At 43.2% G+C, this 21212-nt stretch overlaps 3 protein-coding genes and 1 long non-coding RNA gene across 4 annotated transcripts in view; 3 read left to right on the top strand and 1 right to left on the bottom strand.

Moving 5' to 3' along the window:
• lnx2a (ligand of numb-protein X 2a) overlaps positions 1-13521 on the bottom strand; it is a 14876-nt gene extending 1355 nt beyond the window's left edge. The window contains exons 1-10 of the mRNA XM_007554523.2: positions 13325-13521; positions 9902-10458; positions 4481-4716; positions 4260-4397; positions 3984-4183; positions 2751-3173; positions 1595-1768; positions 1194-1371; positions 864-1089; positions 506-664 (exon numbers count right to left, since the gene is read on the bottom strand). Coding sequence (XP_007554585.1) covers positions 506-664; positions 864-1089; positions 1194-1371; positions 1595-1768; positions 2751-3173; positions 3984-4183; positions 4260-4397; positions 4481-4716; positions 9902-10305 — 2138 coding nt within the window. The 5' untranslated portion in view covers positions 10306-10458; positions 13325-13521. The remainder of the gene's footprint in view (positions 1-505; positions 665-863; positions 1090-1193; positions 1372-1594; positions 1769-2750; positions 3174-3983; positions 4184-4259; positions 4398-4480; positions 4717-9901; positions 10459-13324) is intronic.
• Positions 4723-8189, top strand: LOC107836509 (uncharacterized). The gene is made up of 2 exons (XR_001662420.1): positions 4723-5673; positions 6035-8189. It is a non-coding gene; the product is annotated as an uncharacterized LOC107836509 (long non-coding RNA).
• A 726-nt stretch (positions 13522-14247) lies between the features above and the next one.
• On the top strand, positions 14248-16592 carry si:ch211-140b10.6 (uncharacterized LOC103139737). The gene is made up of 3 exons (XM_007554522.2): positions 14248-14455; positions 14840-14914; positions 15971-16592. Exons 1-3 carry the CDS (start codon positions 14430-14432, stop codon positions 16335-16337), a joined length of 468 nt encoding a protein of 155 aa, XP_007554584.1. The 5' UTR covers positions 14248-14429; the 3' UTR covers positions 16338-16592.
• Positions 16593-20324: 3732 nt separating this feature from the next.
• Positions 20325-21212, top strand: part of pdx1 (pancreatic and duodenal homeobox 1) — a 2488-nt gene continuing 1600 nt past the window's right edge. The window contains exon 1 of the mRNA XM_007554520.2: positions 20325-20736. Coding sequence (XP_007554582.1) covers positions 20358-20736 — 379 coding nt within the window. The 5' untranslated portion in view covers positions 20325-20357. The remainder of the gene's footprint in view (positions 20737-21212) is intronic.

Genomic DNA, 21212 nt, shown 5'->3' with positions numbered 1-21212 from the left:
CAACATCAGGAAAAAGGAGCATGAGAAATACCAGGGCGTCAGAGAGGAACTGGAGAAGGCCTGGAAGGTTAAGACCATAATGGTGCCTGTGGACAACGGGGCCCTCGGGCAAGCAACCCCCAAACTGGAGCAGTGGCTCAAACAGATCCCAGGAACAACATCAGACATCTCAGTCCAGAAATGTGCAGTTCTAGGCACAGCCAAGATACTGCGCAGAACCCTCAAGCTCCCAGGCCTCTGGTAGAGGACCCGAGCTCAGAAGATGAAAGAGACCACCCACGGAGGGTGAGAGGGGAATTTTTTATTTTTTTATATATATATTTTAAATAACCTTGTAAGTATCAAAAAAGTAACCGGTGCAATCCATGGAAAATATGCTATAATTTCCAGAAACTACACAATAAGTACGCAATATATTTTGTAAAGTAATTTGGAAGTTCCTGAAACTAACTTATAAGTTCTGTGAAACTATGTAACAGTTGCGTAATAATCGCTGATTGCTCACTTAAGGCGGCCATCGTAGTATGCAGGCGTGCCGAGGACGATAGTCTTGATGAAAAATGCCTGGTTGCCGTGGCTTTCCTCGTAGCCCCCAACGATGCTGAAGCCCCAGCTCCCGGGATGGCTCCTCCGCAACACAATCTCATGGCTACTGTGCAGGTAGCTGCAAGAACAGAAAAGTGCAGGTATGTAGGATAAAGTCATCTACTCACACTTTTGAAATGCTGCATTACTTTAAAGTTGAGAGTTGAAAGGATCCTGGTACTTTTCCCGCATTTGTTGCAACAACAAACCTGAATGTATTCTATTGGCATTTTATGTGATAAACATCAACAGGCAGAGCTTGAGCCGGTCTTTCTCACCTGGGCAGGCCCAGCCACATGACCCACGAAGGAGACCAGTTTGCATCAAAGTCGCTGTCGTGGCCGTGAGGCAGCAACTCGTCATGGTCGTGCTCCTCCACCATGGTGACCTCCAGCACTCTCAGCTGCACTGAGGGCGAAGCGGCGCTGGCCTTCAACGTCCCGACAGCCTCGCTGTGGCTCAGGTATGTCAGGTCCTGACCGTTGATGCTTAGCAGGACATCACCTGATGGGGAAGGAAGCAAAAAAGAAAAAAAAAAACAAAGAAAAGAGTTTTTCGGGTAACGCTCAGGTGTACCTGACTCCTGGCCGCTGAAAATGAGGGTGCACCTCTTTTGATTCGTCCGTCCCGGGACAAGCAGCCGTGTGGCTGAACGCTTGTCACAAAGATCGGCAGCTCCCCGCTCTTGCTGCCCCGGCCTCCTGCCACGGTCATGCCCAGGGACTCCAGGGGTTCCTTCTTCACAGTGATGTGTTTCTCCTTACATGTCACACACTGGGACAGATCCTGGGAGACGTCAGAAATCACATAGTCAGACGTTTCTAGTTCATCCTAAGACGCATCCTTCTCTGAAGACTCCAAGCTAAAAATACAGTTATGCAGCGTGCAGATGGGAAAACTCGCATGCGCGCACACACACACACACACACACACACACACGCACACACACACCCCCCCACACACACACACACACACACACACACACACACACACACACACACACGCTTACTCTGTGAGTGCTGGTGCGGGATAGGTGTACGGGCACAGGGCTTGGAGTAGAGCTGTGATTTGGCAGGAAGTGATCAAGGCAGTAAAGGTCTCTGGTTGAGCTTGATTTTGGCGGTGGGGGTGGGGTTGGTTTGTTGGGTCGGCCGATCAGGAGGTGGACTCTCTCTCCGCTTGCCTGCAGAAGCACAGAGATGGTGTTTCAATCCTCTCATACATCTGAACTTTGTTTGAAACAAAAAATTTTCTACGTAAGTATCTTGATTAAATTGAAAACTTACAGAATAAACGGTGACAAATTGTATCTAATGTGAGTTTGACTGAGTTTATAAAAACTACCAGTTGCTTTACAATATTTTAATAGAAAGTCTGTTTTATTTAAATATATGTAGAAATGATTTATTTTGATGATTTATTTATTTAGTATTTGTTTTACCTATGATTTATTTTGCAAAACTTCATTTTTGCATATTTTTATGCTTCCTTTTGGGTCTCAGCTGCTTATAAAATAGCCCAAGCACTTACAAAACCATCCAGCTCCTTTTGGCAAGAAGTTTTTTTTTTTTTTTTTGTATGCATGTATTTGGAAAATGAGCCATTTCAAAAACCTCTCGATTGTTGAGTCACACTGTGCTGTTACCTAGCAACCCCAGACAAGCCCATCACCTAAAAACCCAAGTACATTAGGTCAACTGGTTTTACCACTTAATGCGCTGTACAATGGCTCCTGCAAAACAAGTGTGTTGTTGTTGACTTACCCTCCAGGAATCACTTCCTACATTCTTGTTCGTTGTGCAGAAGGCTCTTCTTCTGCTTTTCAAAGATGTATAATTGTGCATCTGTTCGCAGCCATTTTCACGTGAGAGTGTAAACATTGAGTTGGGGGTGTGGCCAGCAGCAGCTATTTGGATTTAAAGAGACAAGAGGCCCTAAAACAGCTCATTCTGAAAGGAGCTCAAAATCGGCAGAACTGAACAGACTGAAATCTCATTGTCTAAAAATGATTTTGTGAGCAAAATGTAATGAGCGTGTTTTGCATAGCCCATAGATCTATTCTAACCTGTTCAAGGAAGCGTAAGACTTTTGCACAGTGCTGTGAATCTACTTCTCCTCTGATGATGCCTAAACAATCTAACCATCACAACAACCTGCATCCACACCTGTATGATCTGAGCCGCCTGTTCAGGCGTGCCGTGGCAAAGGTCCTGATCGTTGACAGCCAGCACTCTGTCGTTGCTCCGCAGTCTGCCGTCCTTCGCGGCCAGGCCTCCTTCCAAGAGGTCCAACACAAACACCCCTGACTCGTCCGTTCGACGGACCAGCTTTATGCCGAGCTGCTCCGTGGAGTCCCGCTTGTGAAGCGTGATTCTCAGGGTGGCGGGGCTGGAGGGGGCACCCTCGGGTGTGGAGCAGGGGGCGTGGGGCACAGCCGGGGTGGTGGAGGATGAGGAGGAGGAGGAGGGAGGAGCCCTGGAGGCACAGCGGCGCTCCCTCAGCACGGTCAGCTGCAGGGTGGTGCAGGGCCGCGCCAGGGTGGAGCGGGCAAAACTGTGTGGGACGTTACTGATGTCCACATTGTTCACCTTGGAAACAAATTCATCAGAGCAGATGTGCGTTAATATAAATACATTTTTATCCTCAATAGGAATTAATGATTAATATGCTATCTTTTATCTTTGCTCCTAAACAATGAATACATTCATTGTGAATATATATTCTTTAAGCTGTTAAACATTTTTTGACATGTATTTGTTGCCTTTATTCTTTCATGCATATTTTAAAAGTCCTTTAATCTCCCCTGGCAGCCATCCAGTGTGCCTAAACACTTGCTCTCACAAAGCGCTGATTATTTATACACATCTCCTCCTTGGAGCTGTATGGAGCTGTCAGCTCCTCCAGACTCGCGGCAGCAGCAATTAGCAAACACCTGATTGGATTGCGCCTCTGCTGAGCTTATCACACAAACTACATTTTAGTGCAGCACTCCTAGAAACATTGTAAACGGCATCATGGAGGAAGACTGTTGTGACAACAAGCTGAAGGCGGAGTGTCAGAGCAAAAGCTTCTTAAAGAGACAGAGGCGCAATTTCATTGACAACTGAAGATAACACAGTTACTTTATTGTGCAATAAAATGGAACTATGTGCCTACAATCTACATGATACTGCCTCTTTAAAATCACTGCCACTATCTGAAGTTAGCTTATTTCTGAGTTTAAGTGAGACATGCTTCCTCTTCAATGGCTGCAAGTCTTTTGGGGTAAACTTTGCCACAGGTTCTCAATTGCTTTAAGGTCTTGACTTTGATTGGGCCATTCTAACAGGGGAATCTTCCTTTTTTTTTATAGAAAAAGTGAATGTTTTATAAATGATGAGCAGAAGCTGATCCCTCACCTGCAGTATCTGATCTCCAGCCAGCAGTCTCCCGTCTCGTGCAATGACCCCATCTCGGTACACCTCCTGGATCACTATGTTGATGAGAGGCGTCTCGTTTCCGCCGACGATGCTGATACCCAGCTCAACGTATGGGTTGGCTCTGTGGACCTCTATGGTTGTTATCTCTCCTTCGGGAAGGGAGGGCAACTTCACGCAGCCTAAAAGACAAACCAAACAGCTGTAGGTCGCTTTCACCAAAGACAAGCGTGTCCAGAGAAAAGAAGGATGACCTACCTTCCTCTGCAGACAGAGGTGGAGACTCAGGGCAGTCCCAGCCAGAGGAGGTGGAGCTGACGGAGCGGAGGAGATGGATGCAGGGGTTGCTGAGGGGCCGCTTCACCCTGGGCACCACACACTCCAACCCCACCACACCTGGGAACAGGCAGGAACACAAAGAGTTAAGTCTTAGCTTGTCATCTGCCATCACTCGGAGGGAGGCTGGAGGATCAGCTCACTGTCTTCTTCATTGCTTTCTTCAAACGCAGGGTTGTCGAGGCCGGCGTCGTCGGTCCACGCAGATCCGTTGCTGCAGGCGGTAGTGGGGCCGGAGTGCGGCGAAGGCGAGCGGTCTCTCAGGTCTGTCTGCGGGGAGTGAGGCGACATGGGAGGCGTGGTCACCATGGCTCGCTCATCGCCGCTCTCGCACCGTGGCCCGTCCACAGTCGTCTGCTGACACTGAGTCCCAGGACACCTTTCACCGAGAAACGGGTCTGTTATACCATCAGATTCCTCTATTTGTAACAGATTTTTTTGACAACTATACAACTGGTTATGAGTTGGACTTATTTTACTCGGTAGGTTCTTTGAGTCTTGTTGTAATTTGACGCCATTTTAAGTAAAACTGCATGGATCCGAATTAAAGAGAAGTAAAGCATAGACTGAGAAATCCTTTCCCAACAAATTGGTGTTGAATTCTGCATCAGTTTCTATGCTGAAAAGCTGGACCTATTTCAGAGTGAAGACAAGCATTAATTTGACTCATTCTAACCAGCATATTTTTTTTTCTGCTACTTTCCTGAATTAGATTCTGTTCAATTTGGAGTTGTGGATGCTTTCTCTCTGAAAATATTAGCTTCATGGTGTGGGTTGTTTTCTTGTCTTCTTGGAAATGCCAAATGGTTTGCTTCAATTGTTTGGCGAGATCCTTCACCTGCTCATGTTTTGGTCGATTCATAATGTTTTCTTTGTAATGGTTTTGGTCAGGTGTGAAAAGGGCAAAGTTTACAGCATTTTCAAAGTATGATATATTTTGTCCTTGGAAAATTTTAGGCAAAATCTCCTTTACACTGACTTTTTCTTTATGAGTCAGTGTTTTCTAGACAATACAGTTCATAATGCATGTCCATTCTTCTAAGCTTTACCTCAGACTCCACTCTTGTAACTTCAATTGCAAGATGGGAGCAAGACAAAACTACTTTTGATAATTCTGGCAACAGTGGTATGTAGTGGTATGACTTATGTAGGGCCACAACAAATGTAAGAAAAATGGCGCAACTCAAACAAATTTTAAAGATATTTCAAAACAATCTTCCGTGTTGTGTTATCCTGAAGAGAAGTGACAGCTGTGGTCAAACTTAGTATTCTAGCCATAAATTTGGAGATGACTCACAGCATTTACTCTGTGAAGCTGGATTATAATCCCTTCCAAGTCAGAATGTAACTTAACATAATGGGTTTAAAACCCAAATATGAATAAACTGTTATGTTGGAAATAAAAACAGCAACATTTTGATGTGCTTAGAAGAACTTTACCAAAAAATTTCCACCCAAAAATAAAAAGCACTACCTCCCTACCAGCGTCTCTCTCTGTGTTTTTATACTGGTAAATGCAATGAAAAAAATCTGAATCGGAATCAAAATTCCTTGTGGAGGAAAACACAATGCAATTGGAAAATAATCATGCATAATAATAATAAAATAAAAAAGGGTATTAATAATGGAAAACCACCTTTCCTGGAAAAAGTTCCTGCAGAAATATGGCCTTAAATTCACACTGATGGGAATTAGAGAAATTATCACTAATGGATTGTGCAGTTTTTTTTACTTTAGAAAAAACTGTAAATGTTTGTCCTAATAAAGTTCAATCACATTCAACTGTGGTTCATTTTAAATAGGAATGCTAAATAAACCCTGTGACATACATGGGTACATTTAAAAATGGCCCTGGGTTGGAGCTCTCGCATCGAATCGCAGTTGTCATCATAATATCATCACGTGCAACAGCAAAGGACTCTCTGGATGCGATATTTGGCACAGTAATATTTCAAGCGTGATGCATTTGCACGCTGTTTGCAAAAACCTGACTCACTGCTTGTGATGCACAAAGTCAGAATAATTGTAAGTGAGATGTCAAAGTTTGTGGCTAGCTGGTAGAAGCTTCTTGATGACAATAAAGAACCAGAAAGAGGTGAGAAATGCAATTAATTTGGATTCGATAATAAATAAAAACCGTTAAATTGTATCCATCCCCTTATATGCAGACACCTGCTTTATGTGCTTGAAAAGGTTGGATATGAAAAGATCAAAGCTGCTAATGTGAGGAGAGACCCTTCTTTAAAAATACACACCAACAAATAGACTCAAAGGATTAGACCGTTTACATCCTTGTTTGACCCTGCAGTCTTTACTTCAAGTGGTATACAGGTGGGTGATGCAACATAACAAAGGTCTGCTGAGAAACATTCAAAGGAACTTTGTGCAAGGATAGTAGGAAAAGCACTAGATACCCTGTTTTCAATCAAAAGATGCGTCAGATAATAATTAAGAAAACCTTAAAGAAGACACTTTTTTGGTACCAATATCAAACAAGTCCACAAATAAAATGTTGCATTTTGGTAGATCTTCTGCCCTGTTGTCCTGTGTTCTAATCCGCAACATAAACAACACTGACTCTCAATGTCACATGTGGACTGCAGACTCTTGGCTCCGATTAGCTTCTTACGGCAGCAGGGTAAGCGTGTGTGGAACCCACGTGGGGCCAGAGAGTAATCTTTACTTAAAAATGTCTGTCTTACATCATCCCTTCTTGACATCTCAACATGCAACAGAGAAAATAAGTATTGAACACGTCGACATTTTGGATAAATGTCATAAAATTCTCACCGGGTCCATGATTAGGGTGAAGGTGTTAAGCGAGAATCATACAGCAAATAGTTACTGAATACCTAGTCAAAATAGGCTTTAAAAACCAAAGGAAAAAAAAACAAACAAACGTGAAAATTAGTTCTACCAATATTTGGAAAGCAATCAGGGCAAAATGGCTAGTTTGGTAGTAATTGATAATCTGCAACCTTATTGTTACGAGACACTCGGAAGAGACAATCTTTTCTGAACTTCTCAATATTCCACTGACCACAGTCGAAGCCATAATCCAGAAGTGGAACTAACAGAATTTCACCACAAAACAATTAGCTGCTCCTCTGTCTAAAGAGTCAAAAAGTAAGAGAAACAAGAAGTAATGCACTCAAATTCCACATTACACACTCACAGCACAAGACTCCACTAATGATTGAAGTTTGTTTAACGCTTGCTGGAGAGTATTGGACAAGCAAGGGGGAGTATGGTCTGGTCAAACGTGACCAAAGTTAAAATATTTTGATGTCACTGGCCATCACCAAAACAAAAGCCACACTAAAAGTGAGTCTTGAAGGTGTGAACATCATGATGTGACGATGACCGTGTAACTGAAGGGATGATGTATTTGCATATTTACCAAGATATTCTTAACTAGAATCTAAAGATGAAACGAGAGTGTGACTTTGTGCGTGACAAAATGATCCCAAGGAAACCCTAATTTGGTTTCAGGGAAAGAAAGTTCAGCTGTTGAAATGACCAATTCAATCACCAAATTAGAACATTAAAGATCAGAACACTTAAGATTTGAAGACAGTTTCTTTGGAAGAGTGTTTCAAAGTCACACCTGAGAAAAGCAGGCCATGCTAGTTTCTGAATACAGGAGACGGCACAAGAGGGCACAGTCTTGGTTAAATGAAAAATCAACAGCTCTCCTATTAAAGCACCTGTTTCACAGCCGCTTCTATCATACTGGTACAGACGGCATGCTAAGCTTCTTAAGGAACACATCCTGAACTTCAGTGTGGCGTTAGGCTGGCAGTGGTAATCCAGTGTCAAACACTCATGCGTACAGCAAGAGGTAACACCATTGATCAAGTCTACTCTTATCCTTAAATACAATATCTTTATATTTCAATATGATATTTACACATTTGCACAACGTACATTACCTAATTACATATCTGAATATCCTAAAGCAAACTAGATGGATTAAGGAAATTGGCAAACACATACCAACCTGTGTTCTATAGAGAAATGCAACAATCAAAACAGTCAAACCAAGTACAAAATAAAAGAGAATAAACTCAAGTGGACACCAGGAAGAAATAGATTCTGCTGTATCCCCAGAACTGTCATCACATCACCACTGTGTGCCACTCACCACAGGCCTGGGTTGCCCTTGGCCGTTTCACAGAAGAAGTGGTTGAAAAGATCTCTGGTGTTGAAGTTGCCCAGCATAGTTGTGAAATGAGAACATGAACCTGCTGGCCAGCCAACCTATGACTGCAGTAGGGAACCACTAATCCTCCATCACATGACCCGCAGCTCAATAATCCCTTCTGGGTCTGACAGCACCTGGTCCAAATGGGTCGACAGCCAAAGTGTGTAGAAGTTAAAGGTAACGTGGGTAAAGCTATCTGATTCTTAGATACTGGTAAAAAAAAAAAAAAGACAATGGAGACTGAATAGTTCAGGCAGGCAGTTTGCAACATTAAAATCATTATTTTACTTATTTTTTTTTATTGGTAGACGAGTTTTATTTCGACAACAACAACGAGCTTTCACAAGAAAGGATGAGGTATTTCGGTATGTCGAGTCGAGTGCTGGTATAATAACCTAATCTAATCTTCTATACTGCTTTCTAAGTCATCCTACTGCAACACCACCACTAAACGTGTCAGATCTGCACTAGAAAGATTCCTCACAATCTCCATCTTTTTCCTAAGTATATGTGAGAGGTTTCTGAATCAGTTTTAGCTTTGCTGCAGAGACGCAAATATGCATGTTCAGCTGCTTATCAGCAGCTTGAACTGCAACCAGATGAATTCGCAGCTTCATCCGGTCTCCAAGCAACCATCCAATGCGGAGTTTGGAGACATGTGCGCCTTTCCGCTGCTGGGGTCCTGGTGGGGAGCCCCGCACACAGTGATCTCTAAGTGCAAGAATCTGATCATGACTAATCATCACTGTATTTGAAAAAAAAATCCCAGGTTGACCAATGTATCAGAAAAAGAAGGTTTAGTATCACTGAGGGCATGTAGTTTTTTTTTTAGGCACATGTAGTTGAATATCATCTGCATAGAAAAGGAAATTATTATCATTACAGTGAAGAGGTTATCCAAAAGAAATGCATGCAAATAGATAGTGATTAGTTTTGGGACCAAAGACTGCTTCTTGATGTATACCACCATTTGGCTGACCTAATGAGGGTAAATTATTGTACAGACTTATTGCATAGAGGGCTTTGTTTAACCTGTGTGCGTAGTACATTCAGGGCAGAGTCACCATCATCCCAGAGAATAAAAAAAAAAAAAACTTCTATTGATAGTTTTGGCAAATTTTTACTCTAAAGAAAATATAATTATGGTATCTCTGCTGTCAGCGCTTAGCAAGCACTTAACTGCCAAACTAGTAAAGTATTTCGTAGATATCTTACAGACTGCCATAAAACAGAAATCTCCTTATCTCTAAATTGTTTATGAAATACCAATTGACAGGCATACGTAATGTCTGACCTATGTGTATCCAGCTTGCATCAATCCGTCACTTGATTTATAAGTTAATTACATCAGCTTTATTACCTGTGCTTGAGGTGCGCCTCCAGGTCACATCGAGGCATGCTGAGGGAGCAGACAGGACTCAAAGGGCAGGTCACGGACAGCTTGTCTAGCAGCTTGTGCACCAGGATGCTGGATCTGCGGCATGCCTGCAGCTGCAGCCTTGTCCGGTCCAGAGGGCAGAAATCCCTTTCCTGGAGGAAGCTGCGCAGGCAGCGGGCGCAGAAGGTGTGTCCGCACGGTGTGTCGAGCGGCTGCACCAGCGGCTGCAGGCAGATGTGGCACACAAGGTCGTCGTCCACCTCCAGGCGGTAATTGTAAAGGTGGTTCTCCCAGCTGCGGTGGATCTGGCCACACTCTGGACACGCGGCCTCCAGGGGCGGCTCCGAGGGCTTGACTGCGTCTACGTCGCAGCCGGGGCTCCCCATCGCTTCTCCTTCGGCGCAGCTCAGCTTTGGCACAAATGACTCCAGTTGGGCTGCAGGGATGGGAAGGGGCACGCACTCCTATCCCATAGGCCTCAGACGTTGAATAGGTTGCAGAGAGGACAGAAGCCCTCCAGCGGCTGATGGCACATAGCCCTGCAGGTCAAAGGGCACAGCAGGAATGCTCAACAGCTGTTTCAGGAAAACGAGCGTCTCATTATGCGCTTGCAAAATTATTCGTGTGGCAAATGCCTTGTGCACGTGTCTGCGCTAAGCGCGTGCGTGCGTGAGAGCCTGCCGAGATTATGTATTGCAGCTCCTGTCCGCTAATCTGACGGTATAATCTCTCTTTTGCTCTCGCCTGCTCCAATCTTCCAATTCCACAGAGAGGGAATTATATGGGATTGAGGCAGAGAGAGGACTCAGATCAGAGAAAGTGGGATTGAGAAAAGCAGAGGCAAAGTCAGCAGGAGGCAGGGAGCAGCGGAGGCAGAGAAAGAGATTTGAAGAACGGTGAAAGAGATCAACGGGGATGTGTAAACAGACACAAAGCAACCGGCAAACAGGAGGGACGGATGGATGCTGCAAATGCTGCAAGGGGAGAACAAAGGAAAGTGACAGGCTGGATTTATACACACTCCATGTTCAGTGGAGGCACTAAGAACTTGCCTCAAGCAAGATCCTGAAATAAAGCACTAAGCTGAGCATTGGGGCTCCCTGAAGCTAAAGGGGAGAGTCTACTCAGATCTACAGCAGCTCTCCACTGCCTCTCAATAGTTTACACAACCCTGTTCAAATGTAAAAATAAAAAAATGCACCATAATAAATCATTCCAAAACTTTTTCTACCTTCAATGTTACATATTTGTTGTTATACAATTAAACTAAAAATATAAGTTAGGTGGAAAAATCCAAAAGGATAAATAAAGGCACGCCAACCTGGTTGCATTAATGTAGACAAATTAATTACTTTTGATTTAATTTCAGCATTTATTGTGAGTCGAATTAACCTGAAATAAAGCCATGTTGTAGGAATTTTCATAACTATCTCTACTCTTTTCCATACATCCTGATTAAGGAATAGCGCTGCATTTTACTCTTTTCTTCCAGTGACACCAGGCAGCTACAGTCTTCAAATGTTTTGTGAGAGAAAGTGTCATTGTCCGAATAAACAAAACCAAACAACCCAAAGGCATGTTTAGTGTATAAATAACACTAACGATCACCAAAGAAACACAAGGCGTGGTGGTAGCGGGTTGATGAAATTATGAAGAGTTTCAAATTCTGGTTATTTCGGATCCAACGCCTCCTGCTCAGTGGTGGTTCTGCTATCCGTATACCCCTCATTCCAAAGCACATAGGCTAGTCTCCTAATCCTCAATACTAACCAGTAAATGCCTTCTCAACCCATTAACTACATGCATGAAATCAATAGAAAACCTTTTCAGGGCCCAAGTGAGAAATAAGTTACTATTTTTTCTTTGCTATGGTGTGGTATTTCCACTAATAAATTTGTTTATGATTTCATATTCAGAATTTGTATCACTTTAAAGGTGGACAAAGTTGTTGTTGTATTTTTTAAATTATTTTGATAGTTACAATTTGACAGTAAGGGCGTACTTAGGATCCACCGTATATAAACCTCATCGTCACCACCCACTCCCCTTCCTGTGTGGGCCTGATGCCATCAGCTGACGACAGAGGGCGTCCTTCTCCCCTCAGCTGGCCCGGCCAAGCCACAGTGACTACCTGCCTCTGTTCCTGTCTCCATGACGACCTGGATCCTGTTCTGCTCACTGGGGCTTGACATTCAGAGTGAAGCCAGCGAAGGATGCAGGGGACTGAGGCACACAGCAGATGCACTTCTCCCAGCAGGATGCTCTCTACTCCTCCCCACTACAGCCACGAAAGCTCGTCACATGGTGATCAGACGCCCCCTCCGCGTCCCCCTTCCTGTTTGATTTGCCTTTTTTTTTTTTAAGCTACATTTTGCCTCCGTCTTTTAAATCTACACCCGTACCCAGTAGTTACCTACATGTACGTCTCCTTCCTTTATGTGTGACTGGAACGCTTCTGTCCCCATCCCGCAGCTGGACATGAATTAATCATGAAGACACAAGGCTTCTCTGTTTCTATAACAAAGCTGTGACATCACCACAAAACACGCAGGCATGCAAGCAAAAAAGCAAACAAGCACACGTCAAGCACAGGAGCCTTTTTTTAGGCAGCAGTCCCTGAGAAACTGACCTTGTCAATAAGTAAAGACTTCAAATGTCCTAATTATGAAAACACCGACATCTATTTTAAACAGAGGAGGACTCTGTTGTAAGTAAACCTGAAGATTGTCAATCATTACAGCAATCCTTTATATAACCTATTAATAAATGACAGGAATGCACCTGGGCTGTGTTGTTGTTTTTTTTTTTTAATTTTTTTTACAAGGCATAATCAAATCCCACAGTGATACATAAAGGAGTTACTTATTCAAACATGGCATGATGTTTAAGGCCACAGATCTCAAAACTCGAGTCCTTTCGGTTCAGCCTACATTTTGATAAAACCCCTCATCCTGGGGGGAAAAAATGAAAAGAAGGAGGCCTGCTGCTGTTCTGCAAGGTTCTGCAAGGTCTGTTGCAACTGACTGCTTTTTTCTCCACACAACTACGAGACAGACATGCACTGATGATAACAAAAACTGTCTCTGGTTTAATTGGAAATTGCACCCCCACCCCCTTTTTTTTGTCTGTCTGTTAGTTTGTTTATCCTCCTTTCCTCATTATCCTCATTTTTTTCTGGGCAACGCACAAACTGCAGCGTCATAATTTCCGATTGTTTGGACAGGAACGATGTTGAAATTATCCCCCCCTCTCCACCCCCACCTCTCCATCTGTCTGACTCCATCCCACCCTCCTTCCAGGAGCGGCAGAGCGAGGACAGAAGGACTGAAGAAGCGACAGTACCAATGCAAACCCAGCCACACAGTGACACCACTCATGCATGCAGATGTGAGGGATGATAGCTACCTTTTTCGCCGGCGGCTCCTCCGCGCTGAGCGCTCGGGCCCCGAACAGGGGTGATGGGAGGGGGCGGGGGGGAGGCGGACAATTGTCAGCGGCGGGACCTCGATCACGCATTCGCCGCAACCGAGCGTTTTCGTGCAAACCCGCACGAAAACGCCCCCGTGCCTTTGCTGACGCTGGCTCCGCCTACTTGTGTCAATCAAACTGGGAGTAGGCGGGGTATGAGTGCGCCTGCTGAGGTAGAGGAGGCTTGTTATCTGCCTGTACAAAAACCTACTTTTAAAAACCTTGGTTGTCTTGCGTTTAATTTATTTATATAAACGCATGTAATTTTTATATTCATGCAACATTGTAGGGGAGGTTTATGTCTTTCTCAAGATTCTCTCATGCATTTCAGTAGAGACTTGTGGCTCTTCACCCAGGGCACCATCCATGTAGGGAGCGGAAAAAGAACTCAAAGAAAAAAAATATATCCATTTTTGCCTTTACTGCAGTTTTACCTATTTGTTTGTCTGTCAGTCTATCAGCCTATCTGATATTTTACACTAAAATGTCCTGGAGGACCCCATCAATTGTTTCTTATGCCTCTTTTGCTTACGGTGCTCCACTTTCAATTTCTGTCTTGCCGCATGGTTAGGCAAGGCAAAAGATGTTGAAGTCAATGATGTGATCCTTACTCAATATGATTTACAGTGATGATTTGAACTTCCTTCTTCTTTTTCTGCTCTTTGATCTGCCATGTTCCTTTCCAACTCCTGGATTTTGGGGATTTTCATGCAAATTTCTCAAATTTGCATGAAAGATAAAATAAAACGGACATGAAACATAGCTTCTTATCAATTTTTTTTGTTTTAATTAAGATTAAATGTTCATTTAAAACAGAAATTTAACATATCAAACAATTCAGGAAAACATCAGCAGCTCTATATATTCAGAAACACGAATCAGGCATTCTTCACGGCTGCCAAAAGAACAGGGTCCTTGGTGAGAGGCCCTCTCGGGGAAGTAAACAGACGGGAATGCAACATTAACACTGCAGATATTGATTTAAAGATGAAGTATCTCTTTGTGTAACAGCTCATAACTGTTTGTTTTAAGCCGGAAGGTGATGGCAGAAGATAACGATCTGGAAAAGTGAGTAACTTAATCGCTGTTTTTTTTTCCCCAGTCAACGTAAAACGGACAATGTCCGCGCTTATTTCACTTCCAAACTGTACCTCCAGCCCATTAGCAGCACAGGCTGCTAATGGGCCTCTCTTTATGTGTAATATTTATAAAAATGCATCCATGGACTAGCCTGCTTCAAGATGCCTGCGCCGTGTGATTCGGTGAAGCTCATTATCAGCAGCTCGGGTTAACCGAGGACACAGCCCGCTGTCATATGATTCACTTCTACAGTTTTCTCTCACCTCTTAATATCCCTTTGGCTCTACCTTGAGTGTTTATGTCTTGTTTGAGCTCAGTTTCATGTCCATTTGCACATTACGCACTTTCCTGTGGATCCATCTGTCCATGCAGGCGCGCTGTAGAGGAGCTCCTCAGGGAGACGGACAGAGCCCGGCTGAGAGCAGAGACCATGGGCCCCGCAGGATGGTGAGCTGGGATTCTTGTGTTGAATGTATTTCTGGTGTTCTTTAAAGAGGTATATGTTTTTTAGTTACAGTTAAACTTTCTAGTTCCCCTTCTCTCACTAAAGTGTCCAAACTCACTATGCTCTTCCAAATGTGGAAATTTTAGCCTGTTTTAGTAAGATTTTACGACCAACAGGTGGGCGGCCATGTTGCTTGTTTTCTTGTGCCATATGTTGAGCATTTTAAATTAATAGATTGAAGAATTATTAGTTTGGGATGTTGCTTTATATTAGGGATGAAAATTTGGGCCAATATTGTTATGCGATATTAATATTTATGTAATTTAACAATATCAGACATATTTATTTCAATACATCTTCGGCGCCATATCAACTGCGCTGCCTTCTTTGCCTCTCTGCTTCAGTTAAACACCCCATAATCCTGAACTGCATCAGTAAAACTGCCATATGACTTTCCCCTTTTGAAACACATACACAAATCCTATTAAGATATAAATAAACAATGGTTGTTGATATCTGCCTAGTTTTACTCATCAGGCCAGTAGCAATATGTTAAAAATGACAGCAGCCGATACCGATATACATGCCGATATATCGTGCGTCCCTACTTTATATCCCAATACGGCTTTAAACCTGTCTTCTGTTCCTTGATCTCCCTGATGCTATTTGTTTTCAAACAAACCTCTGAAGCCTTCATAAAAGAACTGGGTTATACTGAAATTGTTGGTTGAACATATCTAAAGGAAAGGGGGCTGAAGACATGTTCATGCCACACCTTTCAGATTTTTACTTGTAAAATCTTTTAGTATCTTTATCTTTCTTTTTTCTTTTTTCAAATTATCTTATAGTTTGTGTTAGGGTAAAAAAACAAATCCCAGTAACATACTATGAGAGTCTGTGATTGTAACATGGCAAAAGGCAGAATGAAATCATCTAAAGGCAAAGTCTATCCCTGGTGCCATGTGAGTTATGATCATCTGACTCCTTTATATCACATCCATCTCCTCCTCTGAGTGACGTTCTGATGGCTGGATTGACCCTCTGTGTTCCCCTAACAGGTTGAAATGCCCCCTGCAGGGCACCAACAAACGTTTTCTCCTCAACACGCTTCGCTCCACAGACCTGCAGCGCCACTCCGACGTGTCCAGAACTAGCCGCTCCAGCAACACGAGAGGACGCGTGAGGAGCGAGTCCCCGGACAGACGCCATGACCGCAGCAGATCGCCGCCAACGGATCGCAGGAGTAACGGAGGGCGCACAGACCGTAAACGCTCTCCTTCTCCTCCTCGAAGGGACGGCCGCACGAGTCAAGATAAGAGGCTGGACAGAGATAAGGAGCAGCAGCGCAGGCACAGAGACGACAGAGACAAAAGACACGACGATGGACGAAATGGAGGCAGAAGCAGACGGACACAGACTTCATAAGCGAACTGGCTCTGTCTGGGGAGAGGTGGCGGGTCTCCACACTCAGAACCATCTCAGGCTTTCAGAACTAGTGTGATGTAGAAGGTTGCGATTTATCAGACATAATTTAGGTTTAAAAAGTAAAGTGTGTTTTACTGATTATTTTTTATTCAAGATTTTGGTGAGATTAATGTGTATTTATTGTTCTTTTTGGTTCTTCTTCACTAAAATGTGACCTAATAAAAAGCTCAAGCTGCCGTTACGTTGGCATCTCCCTGGAAATCTCTCTTCAGCAAACATTTTCTCCTCCTCCCTTCTCACTTGACTCGCGCTCGGGTCTAGCTGTGTTTCACCAAACCTCCATTATAATGCCATTACTATTCTTCAGCTGCTATTCACACGTCATGGTGTTGACACAGCCCAGGCTGCTGTCGCCACAGGGTAAGCTCAGTTTTATCGCATGTCCAAGTTTTTGTCAGGCTATCTGGAAGTGTTTTGTTTGCTAAAGCAGATAAAAAAAAGAACATGTTTTCCTGACACACCTTTACTCTGGTCCAAGTGATCTCAGATTTGCCTTATTTCTAAAACACCATAGCTCAAATAATCTCAGCCTTGTTTCTTGAACATCGCAGTGTGTGGTGTAGAGTTGTGTCCATCTGGAAGACCTCGGCCCCAATCCCAAGTCTTTTGCCATCTACTGAAATATATGTTTATGTGCTTTTCACCATGGAGACGATCAACATGTGGCTCTATTGATGTGTTAAGGAAGCCCAGGCTGCCATCAGCCCGCCTGCATTGTTGGTTCTCATGACTCTCATCGTCATCTCAGCAATACTCCATGGATTCTCTTTGGATTTTAGGTCAGGAAATATTTTTGAACAATGACACCATGGTTATTAAAGCAGATATAGTACTTTTCACAGTGTGGACGCGCACCAAGTTCTGCTGAAAAATTAAATCAGCATCTCCATAAATTGTATCTGCAGAGGCATGAATCATGTAAAGTGGCTTAGACTTGATAATACACAAATGGCGGGTGAAATGGCTCCGCAAAATCCTACAGATGATTCTGTCCTAGAGTAGATTTAACAACAAAGAATGCAACAATTATCACCCTGAAATACCCCAGTGTGGTGACTCTTAAAACTCAGACTCAAGCTGCAGGCTTCGGTTATTGCTGTTGCTTTTTTTTCCCCTACACCTTTTACTTTCACTAAACCTCCCTTTTTATATGGTTGGATACAGAACTCCGTGAACAGTCAGGTTCTTTAGCAGTGACCATAGCTTACACTCCTTGAAGACATCAAATAGTCAGCTGATGCAGAAAGCAGTTTTCCACATAATTTTGTAGGACATAACATTCTAATTTTCAGAAAAAAAAACTTGATTTTGGTTTGTCATTAGCTGTAACCTGTAATCTTCTAATTTAACAGAAAATAAATGCTTAAAATAAAACCACACAGGTGGAAAAAATCTAAAGCATCACTTTTTGAACTTTACTTAATAGTGACATAAAGGAACTTTTCAGTGATACTCTAATTAATCTGTATATCTTTCCTGTCTGCACAGTAAGCCTGTATGGGTGCAAATATTGCTTGACCTGCGAGATAAAGGGACCTGGTAAAGCAGCCGCAGTTGTCTGGGAAACGGGCAGTGGAAAGCTCGGACACGGGGATGTCCTATTTTCCACCACCGTTTTGTCACCCCTGTCTGGCGTTCAACATGTATCCATTACACTTTTCTAGATGCATCATTTAACACCATTTTCACCCAGCAGCTCCACACGGACAAGAGCCCTTGGCGACAACAAACAGGGCTGCTGCGGCCGCCGCACTCTCGCCGTGTTTGCTAGCCATTAGCCTCTCGCGGCCCTGCGTGCGCGCGTGAGAGTCCGCCTCATTAAACATCGGCGCTCGCGGCAAGCCAATTAAGCTGGAGAGAGCGACTGAACTCAATTAACCGCAGAGTGTCTAGAGCGTGACTCCGCAAGCTGCGGACTTCAAACCCGCGACGTCGCAACGACTATAAGACGCGTTCATTTACACGCAGAACCTTCCTGAATGAACCTCCTTCGACTCTGATGGTGTGTGCAGCATCAATGGACTATTTGCAATGAGATCTTCAAATGCAATTATGGCACTTTCCACGGTATCTTAATGGGGGCACTCTGCGGCGCAATAAAGTTCAAGTAAACCAGTTCTATACATAACACCCACCTGCATTATGGCTTAATGGTATTTATATTTGATCATTGTTGCAAAGAGGAAGGAAACTGTTAACTCAGGCTATTCTCCACTATGTGGTTTATGAAGCATGATGTGCCTTGAATGCATTTTAGATAACTTTCCAAGCAATTTTAAGGGGGCGACAGGAGGGATGATGAGACTTAAGTATAGAGAGGTGAGATGGGGAACTGTGATAGCAGAGAGTGACCACTTTCCATGCCTGTAAATCTGTGGGACAATAAAATGACAGATGGATGGACAAGATATAAACAGCATAAGATCAGGAGTTAATGATATTCTGCCGCCCTGAAAATCTCCCTGATTTCAGAGTTTGACATCTGGATTAATCCCATGCAGAAGAGAGCTCTGAAGAAGCACCCTTCCTCCGCTCCTTTTCCAAATAAATTAATATAATTCATTTCATAACAATAACTTTTCTTGCAAAAGGTTATAGAAATTTAATTCTATTAATTATCTGGTCAAAAAAATAGTTTCCAATAGTATTCATTGAATTTTGATATATTTGTTTATTATGCTGAGTGATTTGCTACAATTATATTAAAAGGTTGAGGGAGGCTTTTGTTTTCACTTATGGCCAACTGGTTTATAGTCCTCTAATAAACCAGTTGTTTAGCTGACTTTGGTTTCTTTAAAATAACCTTAATTACATTTTATCATGTCAAAACCTAGCAGAAAAATCAGTTATTCAGTTATTGAACCCATACTCTATCACATTTTGTGATTATTAGTATTCTTTGTAAAACATACAACATAATGCCACCTCCCTCGTGCTTCACAGCTGGAACGGTGTTCTCCAGATTCCAGTTGTCCTCTTTTAACTACCGAATGCCCAAACACTTCAGTTTTATTTCCATCAGCCCCTAAGACATTTCTCACAAAGTAAGGCTGTTATCTCTGAGTTGTGCTAGATGGGTATCAACCATAATGTCTTGCCTGATTTCTATTTTTGCTGCCATCTGGAAGCAGCATGTTTGAGGTGTTCCCGTAAAGTACCCACAGGAACTTAACATTCTCCAGATACAAACAATATATATCTGTAATGAATCTTTGTAATATTTTTAAAGAATAAAATCACTGAAGCAACATTTCAGTGATTGGAAAAAGCTTTGAAACTCAGTGACCTTTTGTCTATACTTTACTGCTTCGATTTTTACAATTTGCATTTAGTCTCGATCGCTATGAAGAAAGAATCAAATGAAACACAACGAATTTACAAAGTTAATGGCGGTTAGTGAAAAATGAACTAAGCCCTTCCACAAAATAACTTGCTAACATAATTTCTATGACCTTATAGTTAGCTAAGTTATCCGGGACAGTAGATATCACAGCCATTTTTGGCTGAATTGCATAAAAAGACTTCCAGTTTAAGTGAAGAAATTCATTTGCTGGGAAGAGAGCTTCAATGCACCCAAGATTTCGGTCACTTCTAAGCTGCACGCATGCAGGCCTAAAAGGTGTTTTTCTGTTCTGACAATTGCCCCTGGCACATTTTCACTCGCCCTCTTGTCTGGGGGGGAAATAAACAGGTGGATGCAGGTGAACGTTGTTGTATTTGCAGAGCGGCACTGATTTACGCGCTCTGCTCAGAATCTCCTGGAAACCGGCCGCTGCAGCTCTCCCGTTTTGTGCAAACAGTGAAACCAATGGCTTGGTGCGCCGCAGGGTCACATGGTGTCAGAGGGACACACCTGTGCGGAGCCCGCGGGGGCCTTGCAGTTGCGCCACAGGTGCGTAAGAGCTGAAGGTCCACGCCGAGGCAGGATCGCAGGTACTCAGCCTCGGGTCCTCTCCAACCATGAATCGGGAAGACCCCTTCTATCCCTCTCAGGTTTTTAAAGACTCCTGCGCCTACCAGAGATCCCTGAGAGATGACTACAGTCCGCCGCCCTGCCTCTACATGAGCAGGCAGGTGCACTCCGTGTACACGCCGCCGTCCCTGGGGACCCTGGAGCAGGCCAGCCTTCCCGACATCGCTCCTGCCGCTTTCACCATGCCCGGCATGCGGGAGGATCCGGGCGTGCCACCGCTCCACCACCCGCAGGGCCTCCAGCAGCAGCCAACACTCCAGCCTCCGGGTTATATAGACGCAGGAGAGCAGAACAGATATCACCTCCCTTTTCCCTGGATGAAGACCACCAAATCCCACTCGCACACCTGGAAGGGCCAATGGACAGGTACAGAAAACCCGCACATAAATCGAGGAAAGAAAATAAATGTGTGTGATTTTTTTAAGGACCCACAATGCGGAATCAAGTAATAAATCTGAGCTCTATTTGACTTTCGGAGTCCTTTATTGACATCTCTTAGAAAAGGGCTTGAATTTACTGCATTTGGAATAAAAGGTCAGCGCTTGCTATAGTACCACAACTTGAGACTGCAGCGCGTAGATTCTGAAACTTAAACAGCAAGATTATAACTTTTAAGGAAATTATATCCATTAAAAATATATAAATAGATTATTAATGTGGTGTGTAATCTTTAGACTGATATATAAATGCTGCCAAAACATGATATGACTTCTGCACAAACGCTTTTTTCACCCATCATGGATTTTAAATTATTTTGAAAGTTATGTATATTACATACCAATTAAAGTTATATACATAATTTTATTTGGGTTAAATAAAAAAAAAACAAGAAAACAAATATA

Source organism: Poecilia formosa, unplaced genomic scaffold (genome assembly GCF_000485575.1).
Source record: "Poecilia formosa unplaced genomic scaffold, Poecilia_formosa-5.1.2 Scaffold64, whole genome shotgun sequence".
Classification (NCBI taxonomy): Eukaryota; Metazoa; Chordata; class Actinopteri; order Cyprinodontiformes; family Poeciliidae; genus Poecilia; species Poecilia formosa.
Note: the sequence above shows the minus strand (reverse complement) of the source record. Positions and strands in the feature narration are given on the sequence as shown.

Excerpts from the sequence above, each read along its gene's own strand:
- si:ch211-140b10.6 (XM_007554522.2), top strand. The coding sequence starts at position 14,430 with ATGGCAGAAGATAACGATCTGGAAAA. Across the intron at positions 14,456-14,839 it reads GAAGATAACGATCTGGAAAA|GCGCGCTGTAGAGGAGCTCC; the intron begins GTGAGTAACTTA and ends CTGTCCATGCAG. Across the intron at positions 14,915-15,970 it reads ACCATGGGCCCCGCAGGATG|GTTGAAATGCCCCCTGCAGG; the intron begins GTGAGCTGGGAT and ends TTCCCCTAACAG.